The following is a 21,445-nucleotide window of genomic DNA, read 5'->3' as shown; positions in this document are numbered from 1 at the left end:
AACTTTAAACACACCCAGTTGTACTTTAGAAAGCCTCATTTAAATAAATAGTCTATGGCGTGGGTTTTAAGGACCCCGGTCTTCCCCAGAGCAGAGTCCCGGGTAGAGCACTAGTATTGGCTCTGCTCCGGGACTCTGTGGAATTCCCTGACATCGCTGTCCATATATGGACAGTGTGTCAGGGTTTTCCCCAGAGCAGAGAGCTAGTATAGGCTCTGCTCCGGGACACTGTGGAATTCCCTGACAATGGTGTCCATGTATGGACACACGATGTCTGGGGCTTCCCCAGAGCCATAGTCCCGGGCAGAGCGCTAGTATAGGCTCTGCTCTGGGACTCTGTGGAAGCCTCGGACATCGCTGTCCATACATCGACAGTGATGTCAGGGGCTTCCCCAGAGCAGTAGTCCCAGTGGTGTCAGGAGCACAGCTGGAGTCCCAGGAAGAGCCTACTAGAGCTCTGCCCGGGACTCCAGCTCTGGGGTTGCCCTTGACATCCATGTCCATATATGAAGGTGATGTCAGGAGCAGAGCTGGAATCCCAGGCAGAGTGCTAGAAGCGGCTGTGCTCCTGGACTCCAGCTCTGGGCAACCCCTTGACATCACTGTCCATATATTGACATTGATGTTAATGGCTTCCCCAGAGTTCCGGCGCAGAGCCTATACTAGTGCTCTGCTTCGGGACACCGGCTCTGGGGTTGCCCCTGATATCACATTCTGGTCCAGGAGGATCCCCTGACGTCACTGTGTATGGACAGTAATGTCAGGGGCTCCAACAGTAGAGGAATCCCCAGCCAAAGCGTTGGCAACGCTCTAGCTGGGGATTCCACTCCTAGAGGGAGCCCCAATAGAGCTATCTACTTGGGGTGTGTGTGGCAGCCTCTACAGAGGGCACTGTGGCAGCCTCTATAGAGGGCACTGTGGCAGCCTCTACAGAGGGCACTGTGGCAGCCTCTACAGAGGGCACTGTGGCAGCCCCTACAGAGGGCACTGTGGCCGCATTCACAGAGGGCACTGTGGCACTATCTAAAAAGGGGATGCCCAATCTTGACATGTGTATCTGCCAAACACTGCCAACTGAGCCGCCAGACTGCATTTAGCGACACTTAAACTGGATTGTTGAAATAAGCACGTGGAGAAATATCCCAAATTTTAAACCTAGCGGCATTATTATAGTAATCTTGTATTATAGTAGATCAAATAACGAATTGATTAACAAGAATTTTGTATTGTATCAAATTTGAAAGTAATGCGGCCCGTCAACTTCCCATTTTTTCTATATGGGGCCCACTTACCCGGCCGAGTTTGAGACCCATGCACTAGATAGTCTGTTGAAACACTGGGAGGAATGCCTCAATTTTTCAATATTGGGAGAATTCATTATCTTAGATGATTTCGAGTGAGTGAGTCCTTCTAGGAGGAATGCCTCCAGTTGCACTCAGACGAACTGACAGCTATTGGTATATCTTTTTCCATATCATAGTGACTACCTCTCGCCATTCGAGTGGGCTGTTGTTCCCCCCCAATTGGAGTACTGACATTAATTCCACAAACAAACATATGTAAACACTTTCTCCTCTCCCCTTTATAAGCTATATCTGCCGTTCAGCATATTAAAAATATAATATTCATATCTTCAAAAATAAGGGAGTCCATGGATTAATTTATAACTCACTTTGGTATGTCCTTGATAGGGTTTAGTTATAATTCTTATAATGTATATGAATAAAGATTGATAATCAATTCTCCTGTTAAATATAGGAATAATTGCAGTTAGTGGGAGTAGATAATTTGTATTGTCTGAGTACAATCCTCGTGTTGGAATATAAAATTTAATGCATATGTATATTTTTGAGACTTGATGTAATCAATTATATTTTGCGATTATATATGGCTATTATTGATATCTTCCAACATATAGTCATAATGGTTACACCCATTAAAAAAAACAATCATTAATGCAGGGGGAGGGTTCTAAAGTTTGCGCCGGTGAATCATAGTAGTTTAATTTTGCCGGATGATCATACTCTAAATTGCTCGCCAGCTTAGGTCCTTGAAATCAATACAATTCTAATGGAAGACACTTTCAGTTTTCTATGAAATTCATAAGCAGTTCTTTAGTAGGAATGGGATGTGTTGGAAAAACCGAAAGTATGAAAGAAGTTTGTGGTCCCTACAGGTTTGTTTTTCACAAATAGTGGCGTTTTAGGCTGGGTTAACACAGAGTTTTTTGCAAGCGGAAAATCTGCCTCAAAAGTTCAGTTTGGAAGTTTGAGGCAGATTTTCCTCTGCCTGCACGCTGATTTTCACTGCGTTTTTCGCCTGCGGCCATTGAGCTCTGCGGGCATAAAACGCAGCGAAATACGCTTTCTCTGCCTCCCATTGATGTCAATGGGAGGTCAGCGGCGTATACGAGCCAAGATAGGGTATGTCCCTTCTTCCTCCCGAGAGCCGGTTTCACCGCTCGCGCGAGAAAACCGCCACCGCCACCCATTGAGGCATTTTCGGCCGGTTTTTGGAGAGTTTTGCGGCACGCGGTTTCTGCGTCAAAAAACTCTGTGTGAACCCAGTCTTAGACATCTACACCAAACAGTAAAGAATCCTTTTATCAGATATTTACTAATATTATAAGGAAAGTAAACTTCTTGGCAAACATATAAAGAAGCTGGTGTCATGTCCATGGTTTATAAATGATTCTTATTACAATCTCTATCGCCCCAGGACTGATTTTATGTTTAACTTCTGCCCATTTGTTTTTGATTGACCGGTATCAAAACTTGGAGTAAGTGGTGTTTGGTGGCAAGAATGGATATGATCTGCGACTAGTGTTTTGAAGACCATGCAGACTTTTTTTTATATTAATAAGAAAAACACTTTGTCCAGTACACTCCTGTTTTCTGATGATCTGACATTCTAATATTTAGCAGCGGATAATATCTAATAAGAGCACAATCACTCCTATTAGTTGCTGTGGTTATGTTGAGAGCAACATCAAATGGATTTGCAAATTAAGTAATTTCTTCAGAATAAATTTTCAAGTTAAATTTGAACCCTTACTTGACATAAGTAGAGGGGGTGGGGGAGGAGGTGGGGGAGGAGGTGGAGGAGGAGCTGCAGGAGCCGGTGCAGGAGCAGGTGGTGGCGGTGGAGGTGGTGGAAAGTCTGCAATGACGGAGATATCGCCACCAAAACCCCCAATAGGTGCAAGCACAGTTCCTGCCGACCCGTGTTTCTGCTGCTGCAATGCATTGGCCTGTTCAAGTTGTCGGAGATGTTGTACTGCTGCTTCTTTTTCTTTGATGATTTTCCGTAGCGTGTTCACCTGGTGGCTTGTCTTCTCATACGTTTCCTGAAGAAACAAGACAAAAGGACGATAACAGCCAAATATGCATTCAGTACTAGTACATAGCAATTGACAAACAATTATGACATTTGCTGCCCTATGTGTAGGTCAAGATCAAGAATTTATTCTGATTGTAATAAATGCCATAGAAGATATAAATTGTGGAAAATTTCCAAAACAAAAGTAAATTGCATGTTGTGTTATATTTTGGTTGTAAAATGTCCAAAATAAATAAAATAAATAATTATCAAATATACAGTTAGGTCTAGAATTATTTGGACAGTAACAAAATCTTCATGATTTGGGCTCTGCATGCCACCACATTGGATTTGAAATGAAACAACTGAAATGCAATTGAAGTGTAGACTTTCGGGTTTAATTCAAGGGGTTGAACAAAAATATCCTGTGAAAAGTTTACGAACTGCAACCATTTTTCTACACAGCCTCCTCATTTCAGGGGCTCAAAAGTAATTGGACAAATTAACATTACCATAAAAAAAATGTTTGAGTTTTTTTTTAATACTTTGTAGAGAATCCTTTGCAGGCAATGACTGCCTGAAGTCTGGAACCCACGGACATCACCAAACGCTGGGTTTCCTTCTTCGTGATGCTTTGCCAGGCCTTTACTGCAGCTTCTTCAGTTGTTGCTTGTTTGTGGGTCTTTCTACCTTAAGTTTTGTCTTAAGTGAAATGCAGCTCGATCGGGTTGAGATCTGGTGATTGACTCGGCCATTGCGGAATATTCCACTTCTTTGCCTTAAAATACTCCTGGGTTGCTCTCGCCGTATGTTTTGTGTCATTGTCCACCTGTACTGTGAAGTGACGTCCAATCATCCTTGCTGAATTTGGTTGAATCTGAGCAGAAAGTAAATCCCTGAACACTTCAGAACTCATCCGGCTGCTTCTGTCTTCAGTCACATCATCAATAAACACTAGTGACCCAGTGACTATGGCAGCCGTGCATGTCCATGCCATCACATTGCCTCCACCATGTTTTACAGAGGATGTGGCGTGCTTTGGATCATTAGCCGTTCCACACCTTCTCCATACTTTCTTCTTCCCATCATTCTGGTACAGGTTGACCTTAGTTTCATGCTGTTCCAGAACTGTGCTGGCTTCTTTAGATGTTGTTTGGCAAAGTGTAATCTGGCCTTTCTATTTTTGAGGCTGATTAATGGTTTGTACCTTAGATACTGATACACCTACTTCCAGGAGAGTGTTCTTCACTTGGGTAGATGTTGTGAAGGGAGTTTTCTTCACCATGGAAAGGATTCTGCGATCATCCACCACTGTTGTCTTCCGTGGACGTCCAGGCCTTTTGGAGTTCACGAGATCACCAGTGAGCTCTTTTTTTAAGAATGTACAAAACTGTTGATTTGGCCACTCCTAACATTTGTACTATCTCTCTGATGGAGTTTTTCATTTTTTTCTGCCTGACGAAGGTCTGTTTCACTTCCATTGGGAGCTCCTTTGACCTCACGTTATGGGTTCACAGCAACAGCTTCCAAATGCAAATGCCACACCTGGAATTACCCTTCAGACCTTTTACCTGCTTAATTGATGGATTAACGAGGGAATAGCCCATGCAGCCCATTAAATAGCTTTTGAGATAATTGTCCAATTACCTTTGGTCCCTTAAAAAAAAAAAAAATAAAAAAGGCAGCTACATATTAAAGAGCTATAATTCCTAAACCCTTCCTCAAATTAGGATATTAATACCCTCAAATTAAAGCTGAGAGTCTGCACTTTAACCAGTTAGTGACCGCCAATACGCCTTTTAACGGCGGCCACTAACAGGCTTTATTCTGATGCAGATGCCTTTTTACGGCACTGCATCAGGATAAAGTAAACAGAGCAGGGAGCGTCAAATCTCCCTGCTCTCAGCTGCTGGGGGCGTCCCTGCTCTGCCGGGTGAGATCGATATTAGTATCGATCTCACCCGTTTAACCCTTCAGATGCGGTTCGCAATAGCGTGCACCGCATCTGAGTGGTTTTGGAGAGAGGGAGCTCCCTCCCTCTCTCTCCCACCGACACCCGGCGATACGATCGCCGAGTGTCTGTGTCTCTAATGGCAGCCGGAGGCCTAATAAAGGCCCCCAGGTCTGCCTGGAGTGAATGCCTGCTAGATCATGCTGGAGGCATGACCGAGCAGATGCCTGTCCGTTTTAAACGGACAGGCAGTAATACACTGCAATACAAAAGTATTGAAGTGTATTACAATAGCGATCGGAGAATCGCATATTAAAGTCCCCTAATGGGACTAGTAAAAAAGTAAAAAAAAAGTTTAATAAAGTTAAAAAAAATGCGAAAAAAAATAAAAAACCCAGCTTTTCCCCTTACAAAATGCTTTACTATTAAAAAAACAAAATAAAGTAAAAAAAGTTACACATATTTGGTATCGCCGCGTCCGTAACGACCCCGACTATAAATCTATTACATTATTTAACCCGCACGGTGAACGCCGTAAAAAATATAATAAAAAACTATGGAAAAATTGCTGCTTTCAGTGAATCCTGACTTTAAAAAAAATGTGATAAAAAGTGATCAAAAAGTCGCATCTACTCAAAAATGGTACCAATAAAAACTACAAGTCTTCCCGCAAAAGAAAAGCCCTCATGCAACCGCATCGGCGAAAAAATAAAAACGTTACGGCTCTTCAAATATGGAGACACAAAAAGCGTTTTTACTGTGTAAAAGTAGTAAAACATACAAAAACCATACAAATTTGGTATCGTTGCAATCGTAACAACCCGCTGAATAAAGTTATTGTGTTATTTATATCACACGGTAAACGCCGTTGATTTAAGACGCGAAAAAGAGTGGCGAAATTTCAGGTTTTTTTCTATTCCCCCCCAAAAAAAAGTTAATAAAAGTTAATCAATAAATAATATGTCCCCCAAAATGGTGCTATTAAAAAGTACAACTTGTTCCGCAAAAAACAAGACCTTATACAGCTATGTCGACGCAAAAATAAAAAGGTTATAGCTCTTGGAATGTGACGATGGAAAAACGTAAAAAATGGCTTGGTCATTAAGGTCTAAAATAGGCTGGTCATTAAGGGGTTAAGGCCATATAGATTATATAACTGTATACTCAATAGGTTTTGGTAAACAGCTAAAATACCAAAACTTGTGTCACTGTCCAAATAATTCTGGACCTAATTGTATATATCTGCCAAATATAAACCAGAACCACACAGTTTTATGGAAAATAGAACATTGTTAGGAAATTGTTAGTACCTACGGTCACCATATATCACAAATATCACATGAAGTATTCATCATCCTCTGTCTCACCCTCATGAGCTCCAGGTCCTTTTCCCGCTGTAACAGAGTTTTCTCAAGTTCTGCCACCCGCATCATGTTCTCATTCTCCAAATCCAACAGTTTCTCAGTCATCTGGAGGAAAATCATGGCTTCAATAATTAGATGTGCAGCTCAAAACAGGACTACTGAATGTTTTCCCACATTCAGCTCCATGCCCCCTTATCAATGTGAAACCAAAATAATCTCAGAATTTTTTTTCCTTAGACAAGACAAAAAATCCCTGAAAACTACCGAACACTCCAAAGGGGAAGTATCAGATCACGCACTCATGCCTTTCACTTTCACATGTGTACAAACCTTATATGAGGATAACCCTGAGTAATACCTTTACTGAACTAGAATATTGTTTCAAGAATCACATGATTACAGTTCGTGGTTTAGTAGCTGTGAAATTCAGCTGTACATTGTCTCATACCGTAACCAGAATACGATTTACAAATAAGTACACAGATCAAGAACTCTACAAAGGTCATTCATTACTTGTGGAAGAAAGACATCAATATAGGAAAGGGTTCTTTACAGTTGGGGTAGGTCATTCCATAGCTTGACTACTCTAAGAGGTAGTAATGGCAGATATTAAAAAAAAATAAAAAAAGAAATGGATTATTAGATGAATAATTGCTGTTAGTCAGTATCGGGGGTTATAACTAATGTAGCAATGAATGACGTGTAATTGATTGAGAAAAGGCTCAACTTGATGGACCGGTGTCTTTTCTCAACCTATGTAACCAAGTAATAAAGTACAATCATGAATTTAAGGAAAAATTAAAGGATTATACAAAAAAGCTAATTCAACCGCAGGACTATTGGTTTCTACATTTATTACAACAAACCCCTAGCCAAGGCTGCACAAATCCCAGAAACCAGGTAACAGACATTTGGAAACGGTGCCTATTTTGTTTGTTTTCATTTACTGTGTTGATGGTCCTATTACTCAGCCAATGGAAAAGTTATATTAGCTTCTAGAGCTGTCTAACAAACTCCTAAATTCTGCAGCATTTTGTCCATCCTGCTTTAAAAGACTAAGGGTCCGACATAGGCCATGTAAATGAGCACGGATTGCTGCGCTCGTTTGGTCTTTTCTCAAGCAGTGATGTTTGGGGACGAGCGATCATGTCAGCGGCACGTCTCCCCGTTTACACAGGGAGATGTGCTGCCAACGAGAATATTTCTTGCAGCGTAAACGATACACTCAGCTGATGAACAAGCGTTGGCTCACTCATTGCTCACTTGAACGTTTGCCTGCCCGATAATTGGCCTACGTAAAGGGGCTTAAGAGTGCCGTCACACACTGCAGATTTTGCTGCAGAAATTTCTGCGACTAAAAATCTGTTCTATTCATCTGAATGGGGTTATTTCTGCAGCAAGTACAAAATCTGCACCAACTTCTGCAGTGTGTGCAATGGGACTAAAGCGGGCCATAGACATGACATTTTGTTTGATCGATCTACGGAGATCACATGCCTATGAAGGCAGTTCCCTGATCTCTCCCATTGGGAAAAACTTGGAGGACAAGTTGGATTTCAAACCATTTGATCCAATGTGTACCCGGAGACAAGCGGTTTAATATTTGTCTGACAAGTGTCACCCAAGATAGAGAAAAACCCTCAGCCTTTTTTTTTTTGTTAACCGCTTGTTATCCATGATTTATTGAGCGAAACAATTAAAAGTTGCCAGATCCTTTTTAACCGCCCAACAGAAAACTGCATAGATTCGCCATTTTTTTTTCTGCCATTCACTGATCATCATGCATACACAGTACAAGTTATTACAGATATAATACCAAATATAGGTTTATCATTTGTGCTCGGGAAAAACGGTGGTATTTTTCCTACTGCCGGGGCACAGCTCGGGATAATCCGTAGGGACCCCTATAACTCTGTCTGAGTATTATAAATGAAATCCAGTTTTACTGCACTGCTGTATTTTTTTTTTGTAAGCGAATGCCTCATATTTAGCCGCCTGTATTGCATAATGTAAAATCCGTATTCAATTTATTCAGTGCGGTTTATGACTTCTAAATATATTAATACATTTCTGTATATCCCAGATTTCCGCAGAACAGTTTGCCGAATTTCTCCACCCAGTTTGTGATGTTGAGTAGTGATGAGCAGACGTCACCACTACACTAAAGGTAGCTTTGTCCTTTACATAAAAAGTGAAGCCGGGCATCCATTGAAAGAAGCATTTACTCACATGAGACAGATGTTCCTCCAGCTCTTCCACTTTCTCAAGCGCAGCATTCTTGGTCTCGGCATCTTCCAACAGACCCCCAACATCAAAAACATTGTCTAGGTAGGCCTGGATCTGCACCAACAGTTTCTCACTCTCTGTGTGCTTAGACTTCTGTTGAGAAACAATAAATCAGAGTTGGACATCAGATCGAGAAGTTTCAATGGTCAGAACCCTTTTGTTTAATCTCATTTCATTAGGTTTCCAGAAAATAAGTTTTCACTCTTACCTCCAGAAACTCTTCAAGTCCCAACTTGGTGAACTCGAATTGAAGATGTACACGAAAATTCATGTCTTCCACAGAATGGACAACAATATTAATGAATTGCATGCAAGCGACCTGTAAGGATGACAGTTTATTAACCCGCAGGAACTGAACTTCTTGAGTATCAGGCTCAGTAACAGATCAGTACCTTCACTTACCATAAAATCAATGTTGCTGTCCTCATTCCTGAAATATTCCATGAGCTTCTCAAAGCGATGCTTCTCTTTACAGACCTGAAAGGAATTTACCAGATTCACTAAAGCTTTGTATTAGTGACAATGTGATATATGAACGGCTCATAATAATAGGTAATAAAGGCGGGCAATCAGAGGAGCGGTATATTAAATGATGCACAAACGTGTTTAAATGCCAACTACGTTGGCTAAAAAGAATGAAAAGCAACATAAGGAGTGCTGCCTGAATGGCCTCCGATCTAATATACTGTGTGAAATGACAGACCAGAATATAAACCATGACGGCTTTAATATAAAACGGTCTGCCTAAAAATGTATTGATGCACCTCTGTCTGTGTAGTGTGTATTTAGCGTCCGAATCTCTATTCTTACCTCTTTAAAGTTGTCAAAAGCTGACAGAATGATTTCATGTCCTCCGCGAACAAGACACACAGCCGCCAGCAGTTCTAAGACGAGGGCTTTGGTCCTAATTGATAAAAAAAATTCAAGGTACAAGTGAATAAAATGCACTAATAAAGTAAGCTAGCAAAAGAGGTTTTCTTGATTTAAGCTCCTGCAAATAATTTTCCGATACATCTGAACATGTCTGGAAGAGCGAGTGGTGCTTTAGAGCCACGCTCCATGCAACTCAGTTATTAGCTATGTACACGTTGGAAAGCTTTTTTTTTTTTTTTGGTGCAACTTTCTAAATACTTATTAAATAATAATGTTTACTTTTCGAGATACAGCTGTTTTGTATCCTGTATACAGAGCAGCTGTATCATGTGCGGAGACCTGAATCCGTAAGGTTAGCGCCACTGACGGGTTGAGTGTCAGCGGGTCCTGCAGAGTTATCAACTTAGATGTGATCGGTAACAGCCCGATCCTGCGTGTACCCGCTGACACTGAAGCCGTCAGTCCCGCGGGCCTGACGGATACAGGTTTCAGCTCTAGATACAGGTGCTCTGTATACAGGATACAAAAGAGCTGTATCTCAAAAAGTAAAAAATTATTTTTAATAAAAAGTATTTAGAAAGTTCCACAAAACACTGATATAGATGTGCGCACACACACACACACACACACACACACACACACACATTTATTTACTAATAAAATAAAAAAGGTGTACATGGCCTTTGAAGGGGTTGTCCACTTTAAAAAAAAATTCTATTAATTTATTTATAGAATAGGAAATCAGACAGATTTCTAGTATACATTTATTTAAAATGCTGCTCACATACCTTTCTTATATCAGTGCAGTTGTCGCAGTATAAAATTTAAAAATAGTGGTATAGCCCACAAATTTCCTATTTACATGGTCTATGTTGCCCCAACACAGAGTGAGTGTGTGAGAGTGAGCGGGAGTGTGAGTGAGTGTGTGTGAGTGTGTGTGATGACGGACACCATGTTTAGTCATATTCCGTTAGCCTGTGGATGCATTACACATGGCTAATCTGTTGGCTATACCATTCCACTGTGACAGGGGCCTCATGTACTATAATAAATGTATGTGAGCAGAATTTCTAATACATGTATATTAGAAAACTGTATGATTTCCTATTCTACAAATGTGTAAAATAAATAATTTAAAAAAAACACGGCAACCCCTTTAAGCTTTTCAGACACTTTTCTGATTACAAAAGTGTCTAAAAACAAACCGATCGAAGCAAGGCATTGCTTAAAACACTGCACCATATAAATGAACAGGGGGTGTGCCCGGTTCATAATAATCTTGCACGCTGCTGGGATAGCGCACCACAGTAATAAAACGCCCCCAGCATGCACTAACTAGGCAGTTGGGAGTCCACACTCAAGCTACTTTTTGCACAGGGAGTCTGAAATATTAAACCGTGTATGCTGCAGGTTACCTTGGATTCTTGTTGTTCAAGCTAAGAGCGATTTCATTGACCGCATGAGGATGGGACATTACTAGATTGAAGCCGTACTAGAACAAACAGAAGAGAAGACGGTTATCTACGTCCTCGAGCTAACATGGCCGACTCCAGACCCCGAATCCAATTAGCATTTTTTGAGCCTCTTTATTTTTGTTACCTGGTAGTTCATAATCGCCCGTAAGCACATGATGCAGACGTGTACGTCGTCCTTCTGACTGACCAACCTGGAGTTTTTCAAAGCTTTCTTTCCTGGTAATGTATTGTAGCTGCTATTCGGAGAAAGCAATTTTACAATGGTTAAGTGATTTGGTGGCTTTGTCATCTATTTACAGGCAACGTTTCAGCCTCCTCCAGTTGCACAAGCCTACAATGGTACATGGGATCGTAATGAAGCGTTGGTTAACACATTCCTATGGCATTTAGGCTCCAATGATGGCATGGTCTGAAGTATGGATTATAAACGTGGTAGGTTTCGTGTGGCAGTAACACCCAAAAAATAAAAGGGGTCACATCTGTTTTATTCGGAAGCAGGAGCAGGGGTTACAGTGTTGGTAAGTGCACTGCTCACTACTCAGCGGAACGGTAAATAATAACATATATAAATCTTCTACTTCTGTCTTGTGTCACCAAGCCCCAATATTTATCGGTCTGCCAACAAGTGCATATAAATAGGACAACGATTTTTTTTTTTTTTTAATAAGTCACTGGGTGGGAGGTAAAGCAACAAGGCAGAAGACAGGAATATATCATTTTGCAGTATACAAACGCCAATGCATCTAAATATGAATTGATGATTTTGTTGGGAAAATAGAATCTAGCCGCCAATAGAAGAAGAATATTTAAGGATGATAAAAGGATTTGTTTTTCAAATGCAGCAAAGTTAGGATTTTTTTTATGAATGGATGCCCTTTGTATTTCCAGGTGCCACTTGCTCACATTTTCATGAATGGACCAGATATGGAGGAATCACAAACATGGCATATTTGGGAGGGCTGGCCGCAGGGACAAGGAGCTAGCACACAAATACATACCGGAGCACAGACTGGCGGGCAGAGCGAGCGAGGCCGTTGGTGAAAGGGGCAGGCAGGGCGTTGGGATTCTGCAGATCCTCGATGGATCTGCTCCAGGATTTGGACTTTTCAACCAAGCCATCCTCCCCGTTTTCCAAACCATCAAAATCAAACCTACATCAAAGGGATACAGAAGAAGCTTGAGCGGCCAGGGGGCAGACAGAGGACTGGATAAAGCAAAGCTTAAAAGCAGCAGAATGGTTTCCAGACTGAAAATGTGCAATAGCTGGAGTGGCTGGGACCAAAAACATAGACAACTGCAAACTCAGCTCCAGATGGAAGGCGGTGCAGGGTGGAAACTGTTATTTAGAACACATGCTTCTACTTCAGCTGGGAAACACAGAACTCTACAATGGATCTTCATCATTATCCGTGTTCAACGTGTGGAGATTTTCCACCACATTATTAGGATTATTATGAGGATTTTTCCTCCATGTATATTGCAGAATGGTATACTTACATAACTGCACACTGTGCAAATGAGAGGTACTCCACCAAAACATCCAAGCCCTTGTTGTCATTGTTCAAAAACTCTCGCACCCACCTGGAAAACAGCAAATCAGATCCTATTTATGTTACTTACAGAACAACTCTAGATCAGGGATTTATAAATCCTGGAATAATTGACCCATTTAACCAGTAGGGCACATATGTGGTCTTATCAAGGCTTGCCTCTTCGAGTACCCTCATTCATGTGATCCTACTGTTGTTATATCCACATTTCCAATTGTTTTTTCTACGTAGTCACTAACACACACCTTGGACAATAAGACTTATATACACGGTCACTTTAACAGAAAAAAAAAAAAAAAAAGTGCCATATCTGTATAGGCGGAGTCAGCTGGGCATTGTGGGAAATTTCCGCTCTGAAGCCGGTAGAATTGTTGATAAATCTGCCCAATTATGTTGTGTGGTTCTTTTCCCACTATATAGTGTGTACTGCGCATGTTTCCCTGGCAGCCCCTCCTTCAGCATATTGAGATCATTATGTTATGTTGATCTCGATATATCATTGAACTGCTGACTAATCCTGTGACTGAGGCTGCCGTATAATTATGGTACCTCACAGACAAAACCATCCATGTGCTGAGAAGTCCTCACGTCAGTTTATTTTCTTTCCTGGTATAGTGGAGGCCGCCCATGCACTGTTACATGGCGTCAGTTCACAGGCTGGGGGTTATCCTTCCCGGGATGTCAATTACACATTGAATGGGGACCTTATAATATGGTTAGCCCTGTCAGAGCCAATTTTATACAGCCATTCACCCAGACTAAAGCGTCTGGTGAAAAACCTGCAGATATGAGTGTGTGTGTGTGTGTGTGTGTGTGTGTGTGTGTGTGTGTGTGTGTGTGTGTATGCGTATACATAGACTCATGGACATGGCTCTGAAAGTCTACAGTATATTGTCCTTTTAGTCTTAATTTTAGTAAAGGGATTTCTCACCTTTTACAGCATATATGTATAGATAGTTACATAAAATGTTAAGTATTGCGATATATGTGTAAAGTGACTGATGTTGCACCAGTTTTCTTTTCCCTCCTGTATTAATGTGTTCCTGAAAATGTATGTGACTTACTCCATTCTTCCCACACAACCTTGTTTAAGGTTGCAGATCACACATTCTGAATTTTGTCTTTCAAAAGGAGCAGTTGTGTGACATATCTATCAATGTTACCAGGTGCTATAAATCAGGCCTCACTACTCTGTAGAGCCTGCTCTGTGGCTTGAAACAACAAGTGGTTTGTATATCAAGTGTAGTTCCAAAAACCGGATTGATTTACTGTGTTGTGTGTGACAAAGTGGGGGGCCATTGTATGTGATATATGTATTGATTGATTGCTTGCTTGCTACAAAGTTTGCAAAAAGTGACATTATTTAAAACCATTTTTCCCTTGCAGTTTCCTTCCTGAGTAGCTGAGTAAGGGGGAGGGGTTAGCTGCTACCAGGTGCTATAAATCAGGCCTCACTACTCTGTAGAGCCTGCTCTGTGGCTTGAAACAACGAGTGGTTTGTATATCAAGTGGAGTTCCAAAAACCGGAGTTAAAGCCCAAGTAAGTACTCTTCAACTTCTTTTTCTTTTTGATTAACACCTGTTCGCTGTTTTTTTTGTAACTTGGATAATGGATAGCAAGATTGGAGGTTTTCTTCAGTGCACAGTTTGCCATATGTATGCACGACTGGAGCCGGAGTTCCACGGTGAATATCTCTGTGGCAGATGTGAGCATGTTGTTCACCTGGAAGCTCGTATTAGAGATCTGGAGGAGCAGAATGCAACACTGAGGAGGATAGACAATTTTGAGCGGAGCTTGCTGCTCACAGAGCATGCAGTTAGTGGGTTAGAACTGGAGGGTGAAGACATGGGTGAGCAGGATCAGGTAAGTAGCTGGGTTAATGTAGTTAGGGGCAGTAGAAAGGGGTCAAAGAAAAGGAAGGCCAATCCGGTTTCTGACATTCCAGGCAAAATTGCCAAGTTGGGTGATGATGCGAGGGTGTCAGTCTCAGAAATGGCAGCCCTAGTGGATACTGATCTCCCTAACAGCCGGGAGAACAGCCCAGCTAGTAGTCGGCGGGATGGTAATGCAGGTAAGCCAAGACAATTGATAGTCGTAGGGGATTCTATAATCAGGAAGACGGATAGAATAATTTGTCGCCAAGACCACCTCAACCGAATGGTTTGCTGTCTCCCTGGTGCCAGGGTTCGGCATGTGGTGGAACGGGTGGACAAATTGCTGGGAGGGGCTGGTGATGATCCAGCTGTCGTGGTCCATGTCGGTACCAACGACAGAATAAATGGTAGGTGGAGGAGCCTTAAGAATAATTTTAAAGAACTAGGCTACAAGCTGAAGGGAAGGACCTCCAAGGTTGTATTCTCAGGAATACTGCCTGTGCCATGCGCATCACAGGAAAGACAGCGGGAGCTCAGGGAGTTAAATGCATGGCTGAAGTCTTGGTGTAGAGGAGAAGGATTTGGGTTCCTAGAGCACTGGGCTGACTTTTCATTGGGGTACAAACTGTATTCAGCAGATGATTTGCACCTAAATGGAATGGGGTCCGCTGTGCTGGGGGAGAGAATTCTAGCTGGGGTGGCGGAGTATTTAAACTAGGGCTGAGGAGGGAGGTCAATGTAGAAAAAAAAGGGGTAGCCAGGTTAGAGAGGGGTCAGACTATATTGGTGGGGGGAGAAACAGAATGCGGGGAGAGGACTAGACAACAAGATAAGGAGATCCTTTCGTTACAAAACATCAGTGTAAATAAAAAGGCCCGATTAATGTCAAATCACATTTCTGATAATAAAAGTGAAAAACTGACAGGCAAGTTAAAGTGTATGTTCACAAATGCCAGAAGTCTAGCAAGCAAAATAGGGGAGCTGGAGGCCTTGATACTGGAAGAAAATATAGATATAGTTGGTGTTGCTGAAACATGGCTGGACTCTTCACATGACTGGGCTGTAAATCTACAGGGTTTTACACTTTTTCGGAAAGACAGGACAAATAGGAAAGGTGGTGGTGTATGTCTGTATGTGAGAAGTGATATGAAGGCGAGTGTGAAAGAGACAATAGTGGGTGAATACTGTGAGGAGGTTGAAACCTTGTGGGTGGAAATAGAAAGGGAGGTAAACACTGAAAAAATTACTTTTGGTGTAATCTATAGACCCCCCAATATAACTGAGGAGATGGAAGGTCAGATATATAAACAGATGGAGCGGGCTGCACAGGCGGGTACTGTAGTGATAATGGGAGATTTTAATTTCCGGGATATTAATTGGTGTCATGGTTCGGCTTCAACTGCAAAGGGGAGACATTTCCTCAACCTGTTGCAGGAAAATTTTATGGGCCAGTTTGTGGAAGACCCGACTAGAGGTGAAGCTCTGTTGGATCTGGTCATTTCTAATAATGCAGATCTTGTTGGGAATGTCAATGTTCGTGAAAACCTCGGTAACAGTGATCATAATATAGTTACATTTTACCTATACTGTAAAAAACAAACGCAGGCTGGGAGGGCAAAAACATTTAATTTTAAGAAAGCCAATTTCCCCAGGATGAGGGCGGCAATTCAGGATATAGACTGGGAAGAACTAATGTCAAATAATGGAACAAATGATAAATGGGAGATTTTCAAATCTACTTTGAGTTATTATAGTGCAAAATGTATTCCTATAGGTAACAAGTATAAACGACTCAAATTAAACCCCACATGGCTTACACCTTCTGTGAAAGGGGCAATACATGACAAAAAAAGGGCATTTAAAAAATACAAATCTGAGGGTGCAGCTGTAGCCTTTGTAAAATATAAAGAGCTTAATAAAATCTGTAAAAATGTAATAAAATTAGCAAAAATACAAAACGAAAGGCAGGTGGCCAAGGATAGTAAAACAAATCCTAAAAAATTCTTCAAGCATATAAATGCAAAAAAGCCCAGGTCTGAACATGTAGGACCCCTAGATAGTGGTAATGGGGAGTTGATCACAGGGGATCAAGAGAAGGCAGAGTTACTAAATGGGTTCTTTAGCTCTGTATATACAACTAAAGAAGGAGCCGCTGCCGGTGCTGTTAATATATCAGTTGATATACTGAATTGGATGAATGTAGAGATGGTCCAAGCTATATTAAATAAAATAAATGTGCACAAGGCCCCGGGACCAGATGGGTTACACCCTAGAATTCTTAAAGAGCTTAGTTCAGTTATTTCTGTCCCCCTTTTCATAATATTCAGAGAATCTCTAGTGACTGGTATAGTGCCAAGGGACTGGCGCAGGGCAAATGTGGTGCCTATTTTCAAAAAGGGCTCTAGGTCTTCCCCGGGTAATTATAGACCAGAAAGCTTAACATCCATCGTGGGGAAAATGTTTGAGGGGCTATTGAGGGACTATATACAGGATTATGTGACAATAAATAGCATTATAAGTGACAGCCAGCACGGTTTTACTAAGGACAGAAGTTGTCAAACTAACCTAATCTGTTTTTATGAAGAGGTGAGCAGAAGTCTAGACAGAGGGGCCGCTGTGGATTTAGTGTTTTTGGACTTTGCAAAGGCATTTGACACTGTCCCCCATAGACGCCTAATGGGTAAATTAAGGAATATAGGTTTAGAAAATATAGTTTGTAATTGGATTGAGAATTGGCTCAAGGACCGTATCCAGAGAGTTGTGGTCAATGATTCCTACTCTGAATGGTCCCCGGTAATAAGTGGTGTACCCCAGGGTTCAGTGCTGGGACCACTATTATTCAACTTATTTATTAATGATATAGAGGAAGGGATTAATAGCACTATTTCTATTTTTGCAGATGACACCAAGCTATGTAATATAGTTCAGTCTATGGAAGATGTTCATGAATTGCAGGCAGATTTAAACAAACTAAGTGTTTGGGCGTCCACTTGGCAAATGAAGTTTAATGTAGATAAATGTAAAGTTATGCATCTGGGTACGAAAAACCTGCATGCATCATATGTCCTAGGGGGAGCTACACTGGCGGATTCACTTGTTGAGAAGGATCTGGGTGTACTTGTAAATCATAAACTCAATAACAGCATGCAGTGTCAATCAGCTGCTTCAAAGGCCAGCAGGATATTGTGGTGTATTAAAAGAGGCATGGACTCGCGGGACAGGGATGTAATATTACCACTTTACAAAGCATTAGTGAGGCCTCATCTAGAATATGCAGTCCAGTTCTGGGCTCCAGTTCATAGAAAGGATGCCCTGGAGTTGGAAAAAATACAAAGAAGAGCAACGAAGCTAATTAGGGGCATGGGGAATTTAAGTTATGAGGAAAGATTGAAAGAATTAAACCTATTTAGCCTTGAAAAAAGACGACTAAGGGGGGACATGATTAACTTATATAAATATATTAATGGCGCATACAAAAAATATGGTGAAATCCTGTTCCTTGTAATACCCCCTCAAAAAACAAGGGGGCACTCCCTCCGTCTGGAAAAAAAAAGGTTCAAGCTGCAGAGGCGACAAGGCTTCTTTACATTGAGAACTGTGAATCTATGGAATAGCCTACCGCAGGAGCTGGTCACAGAAGGGACAGTAGATGGCTTTAAAAAAGGGTTAGATAATTTCCTAGAACAAAAAAATATTAGCTCCTATGTGTAGACATTTTTCCTTCCCTTTTCCCTTCCCTTGGTTGAACTTGATGGACATGTGTCTTTTTTCAGCCGTACTAACTATGTAACTATGTAATGTACTGCAGATTTGTTTCTGTATAAAACTGGAGCACATGTACCTCACTGGCACAGAGTATGATCCTGTTTTATAGCAGAGTTCATACTAGAGACATTGATCATAATCTGCATAAATCACTACATTTAAAAGGGGTTGGGTTGTGTCATCACAGACCACTCCTTTCATATGGGAGCTGGCATGGCTCCTAACACTGCCGGCAAGCATCGGATCCTGTGCAGGGAAGCTGCGGCCATTCAGACATTTCTCCTGCAGTGGCCTCTTCGGGGGAAATGTAGTATTACATAGCGGACATTCTTGCAGAACACTTTTGTTCTGGCACAGAGTGTGGTACCGAGCGGGGCAACTTGCTCTATAAGGTCTATATGCTCTATTTAGGCATATGAACAGGGTTGTTTTCATGAGACTACCCCTTTAATGATAGCTTGTAAACCTGTCCCTATAACAATACTAATAAATCTGTGCTTTTTCCTCTTGTAACAATACTGCACACTGTACTTACGTAAATGAGAACCACGACCCCTCTTCCCACCAGAAACACAACACATGACCACTGAGCCCTCTGATTGGCTGCAGCGAGCATATGTTAAGTGCCACTGGAGCTGGATCGCCGGGGAAAAGGATAAACACTGCTTCTTTTGTTAATTTATTTCATTTGCAGCCATTACAAAAAAAATAAAAATAAATCAAGACCCAGAAAATCCCTTTAACTGTATATTACATAGTATTAGTTTAGCGTGTCTATTAATGCCATTAGAGTGCTTCCTCTAAAATAATAAACTTGCCAATAAACTCAAGTTTTTTAGTTGTCCTCATTTATTTCCTACTCATTATTTAGAGTTAAAATATGATTACCGCCCATGCCCCCAATGGTTCCAACAATCCAATGTCAAATACACACCCGGGCCCATTTCATAGAAAGCCAATTAACTTTTAATCAATTAATCAGTATGTTTTAGCTGTGGAAGGAAAGTAGAGTACCCGGAGGAAACCCACACATAACACCAGGATAATACACAAACTTCATGCAGATATTGTCCTTGTTCTGATTTGAAACCAGGACTCTAGTGCTACAAGCATGGGCGTAGCCAAAGGCTCATGGGCCCGGGTGCAAGCCCTTCTTGGGCCCCCCCAACTTCTCATGGCTTACGGCCCGCAACTTTCACCTAAGTGACCCAACAATGCAGTACTAGGAGCCAGGGGAGTCGCTAATGTCTTAAAACGTCAGGGGAGAGAGCATATATAACTACGACCCTAGATACAGTGGTTCAGCAGACTTTATCACATGATAGGCTTGGATATAGGGCCCAGCTCGCCGACATTTCGGCTCCAGCGCTGGACCCAGGAAAGGTAAAATATTAATTGCTTTGCTTTTTTATGTGTTACTCATTTTTTTGTGCGTTTATGTTTTTTTACTATAGGTTTGGTTGTTGGACTACGTTGGATTTGAGGACTACCTCGATGACAGCGTTTTTTTTTTATTCTCAATAATATGGTTAACGAGGATTGTGTTTTTTTTATTTTTTTATTTCAATAAAATATATTTCTTCTATGTCCTTGTATTTATAAACCTTATTACAACCGCCTTAGTAATGGCTGCTGGCTGATTGACAGTATCCATCACTAAGGCGGGGGCTTAATGTTAGCCGGTGAAAAGACTAGCCCGAACACCCATTATTATCTGATACCCACTGCCACCAGGGGTATCGGGAAGAGCAAGGTGCGATCCAGTACCCGACCATCTTTAGTGATGGTCGGGCACTGGGGCGGCTGCAGGCTGGTATTATTAGGCTGGAAAAGGCCAGAAAACCTGGCCCTTCCCACCCTGGTAATGCTTGCCTGCTACTGCTGTGTTATATTCTGGCTGGTTGTGAAAAATGGAGGGGACCCCATATAGCTTTTTCCAATTTTATTTTATTTTTTAAATGTGAGGCTCTCCTTATTTTTCATAACCAGCCAGATACAACATAGCAGCAGCAGGCTAGCATTACCAGGGAGGGAAGGCCCACTGTTACCAAATGGTAAGCTTAGATACAGGGCTCCAGCAGACAGTAATGTTATACTTAGTAAGTATACTGTTACTATAGTAACAGGGGCCTGTGTAGTTTATTACATAGGCCCCAGTTAATATCGTAACTTTTAATAGACATGGTGCAGGCTTCAGTGCCCGGTCGCAATTGCTGCGACCCCCACAGCTACACCACTGGCAGCAAGGCAATACCACGCTACTGTTCTGTCAAGTTGTTACGCACTTATCACTGCAGACACATTTTCCAATTAAGAGTCTGGGAAAGTGAAGTGTCAACCCCTGTGCTAGCTGTATTAGCAGCCTACTGGTAGCCACTCAGCTTTCCCAGACAGAGGTACTAAGCACTAACCAAGAAACATCCGAATAAAATGTTTAACAATTTGACAACAGATGACAATGGAGGGAGGTCTATTTTTATTATTTAGTTGTATGGAGAAACCTATCAAACACCGACCAGTACAGGTAGAGAATATTCACTTCCATAGTCTCTAGAAGGATTTAAAGACTACCACAAATGTATTCATAAACCTTGCAAAAAAATAAAAATAAAAAAAGGAGCACAAAGAAAACCTGTGTGAGCATGTGAAAAATCTGCCAGCACCTCAAAATATCACCCCAAGCCAATGCTTCTAGCACTGAACGTCAAATTGCCTTTACAAGAGCAGGATTCTCAATACAATAGTTTGTAAAACAAAACCGTCTGAAGATGAAAAGTGTAGGTTAAAGGAAACTTAGTGGTAGGAGGAAAGTGTTCACAGCTTGTCCTTCTTGTGACGAGGCGTTATGGGGGCTGTGGTGGGGAATGTACATGGATGGAAAATTAACATATTAGTCATTTGTGGTATGATGGAGCTGGTGTGACCTCTGTATAGGATTTAGCTTCCTAGGGTGTAGGATGCTGTAGGGTATTCCGCTTTAGGGTATGT

At 41.6% G+C, this 21,445-nt stretch overlaps 1 protein-coding gene across 4 annotated transcripts in view; it reads right to left on the bottom strand.

The window, feature by feature from the left end:
- Nucleotides 1-21,445, bottom strand: part of FMNL3 (formin like 3) — a 154,738-nt gene that overhangs the window by 17,928 nt on the left and 115,365 nt on the right. For 3 of the 4 annotated variants that reach the window (XR_012881386.1, XM_075852225.1, XM_075852224.1), the window contains exons 5-14: nt 12,765-12,848; nt 12,266-12,418; nt 11,392-11,503; nt 11,208-11,284; nt 9,730-9,823; nt 9,322-9,396; nt 9,128-9,238; nt 8,863-9,012; nt 6,637-6,738; nt 3,055-3,346 (exon numbers count right to left, since the gene is read on the bottom strand). Coding sequence is in view for 2 of the 4 variants with exons in the window: in XM_075852225.1 (XP_075708340.1) it covers nt 3,055-3,346; nt 6,637-6,738; nt 8,863-9,012; nt 9,128-9,238; nt 9,322-9,396; nt 9,730-9,823; nt 11,208-11,284; nt 11,392-11,503; nt 12,266-12,418; nt 12,765-12,848 (1,250 nt within the window). In the remaining 2 variants the exon portion in view is untranslated. The remainder of the gene's footprint in view (nt 1-3,054; nt 3,347-6,636; nt 6,739-8,862; nt 9,013-9,127; nt 9,239-9,321; nt 9,397-9,729; nt 9,824-11,207; nt 11,285-11,391; nt 11,504-12,265; nt 12,419-12,764; nt 12,849-21,445) is intronic. The other variant, XR_012881387.1, reaches the window with a different exon arrangement.

This window comes from Rhinoderma darwinii, chromosome 2 (assembly GCF_050947455.1).
Source record: "Rhinoderma darwinii isolate aRhiDar2 chromosome 2, aRhiDar2.hap1, whole genome shotgun sequence".
NCBI lineage: Eukaryota > Metazoa > Chordata > Amphibia > Anura > Rhinodermatidae > Rhinoderma > Rhinoderma darwinii.
Note: the sequence above shows the minus strand (reverse complement) of the source record. Positions and strands in the feature narration are given on the sequence as shown.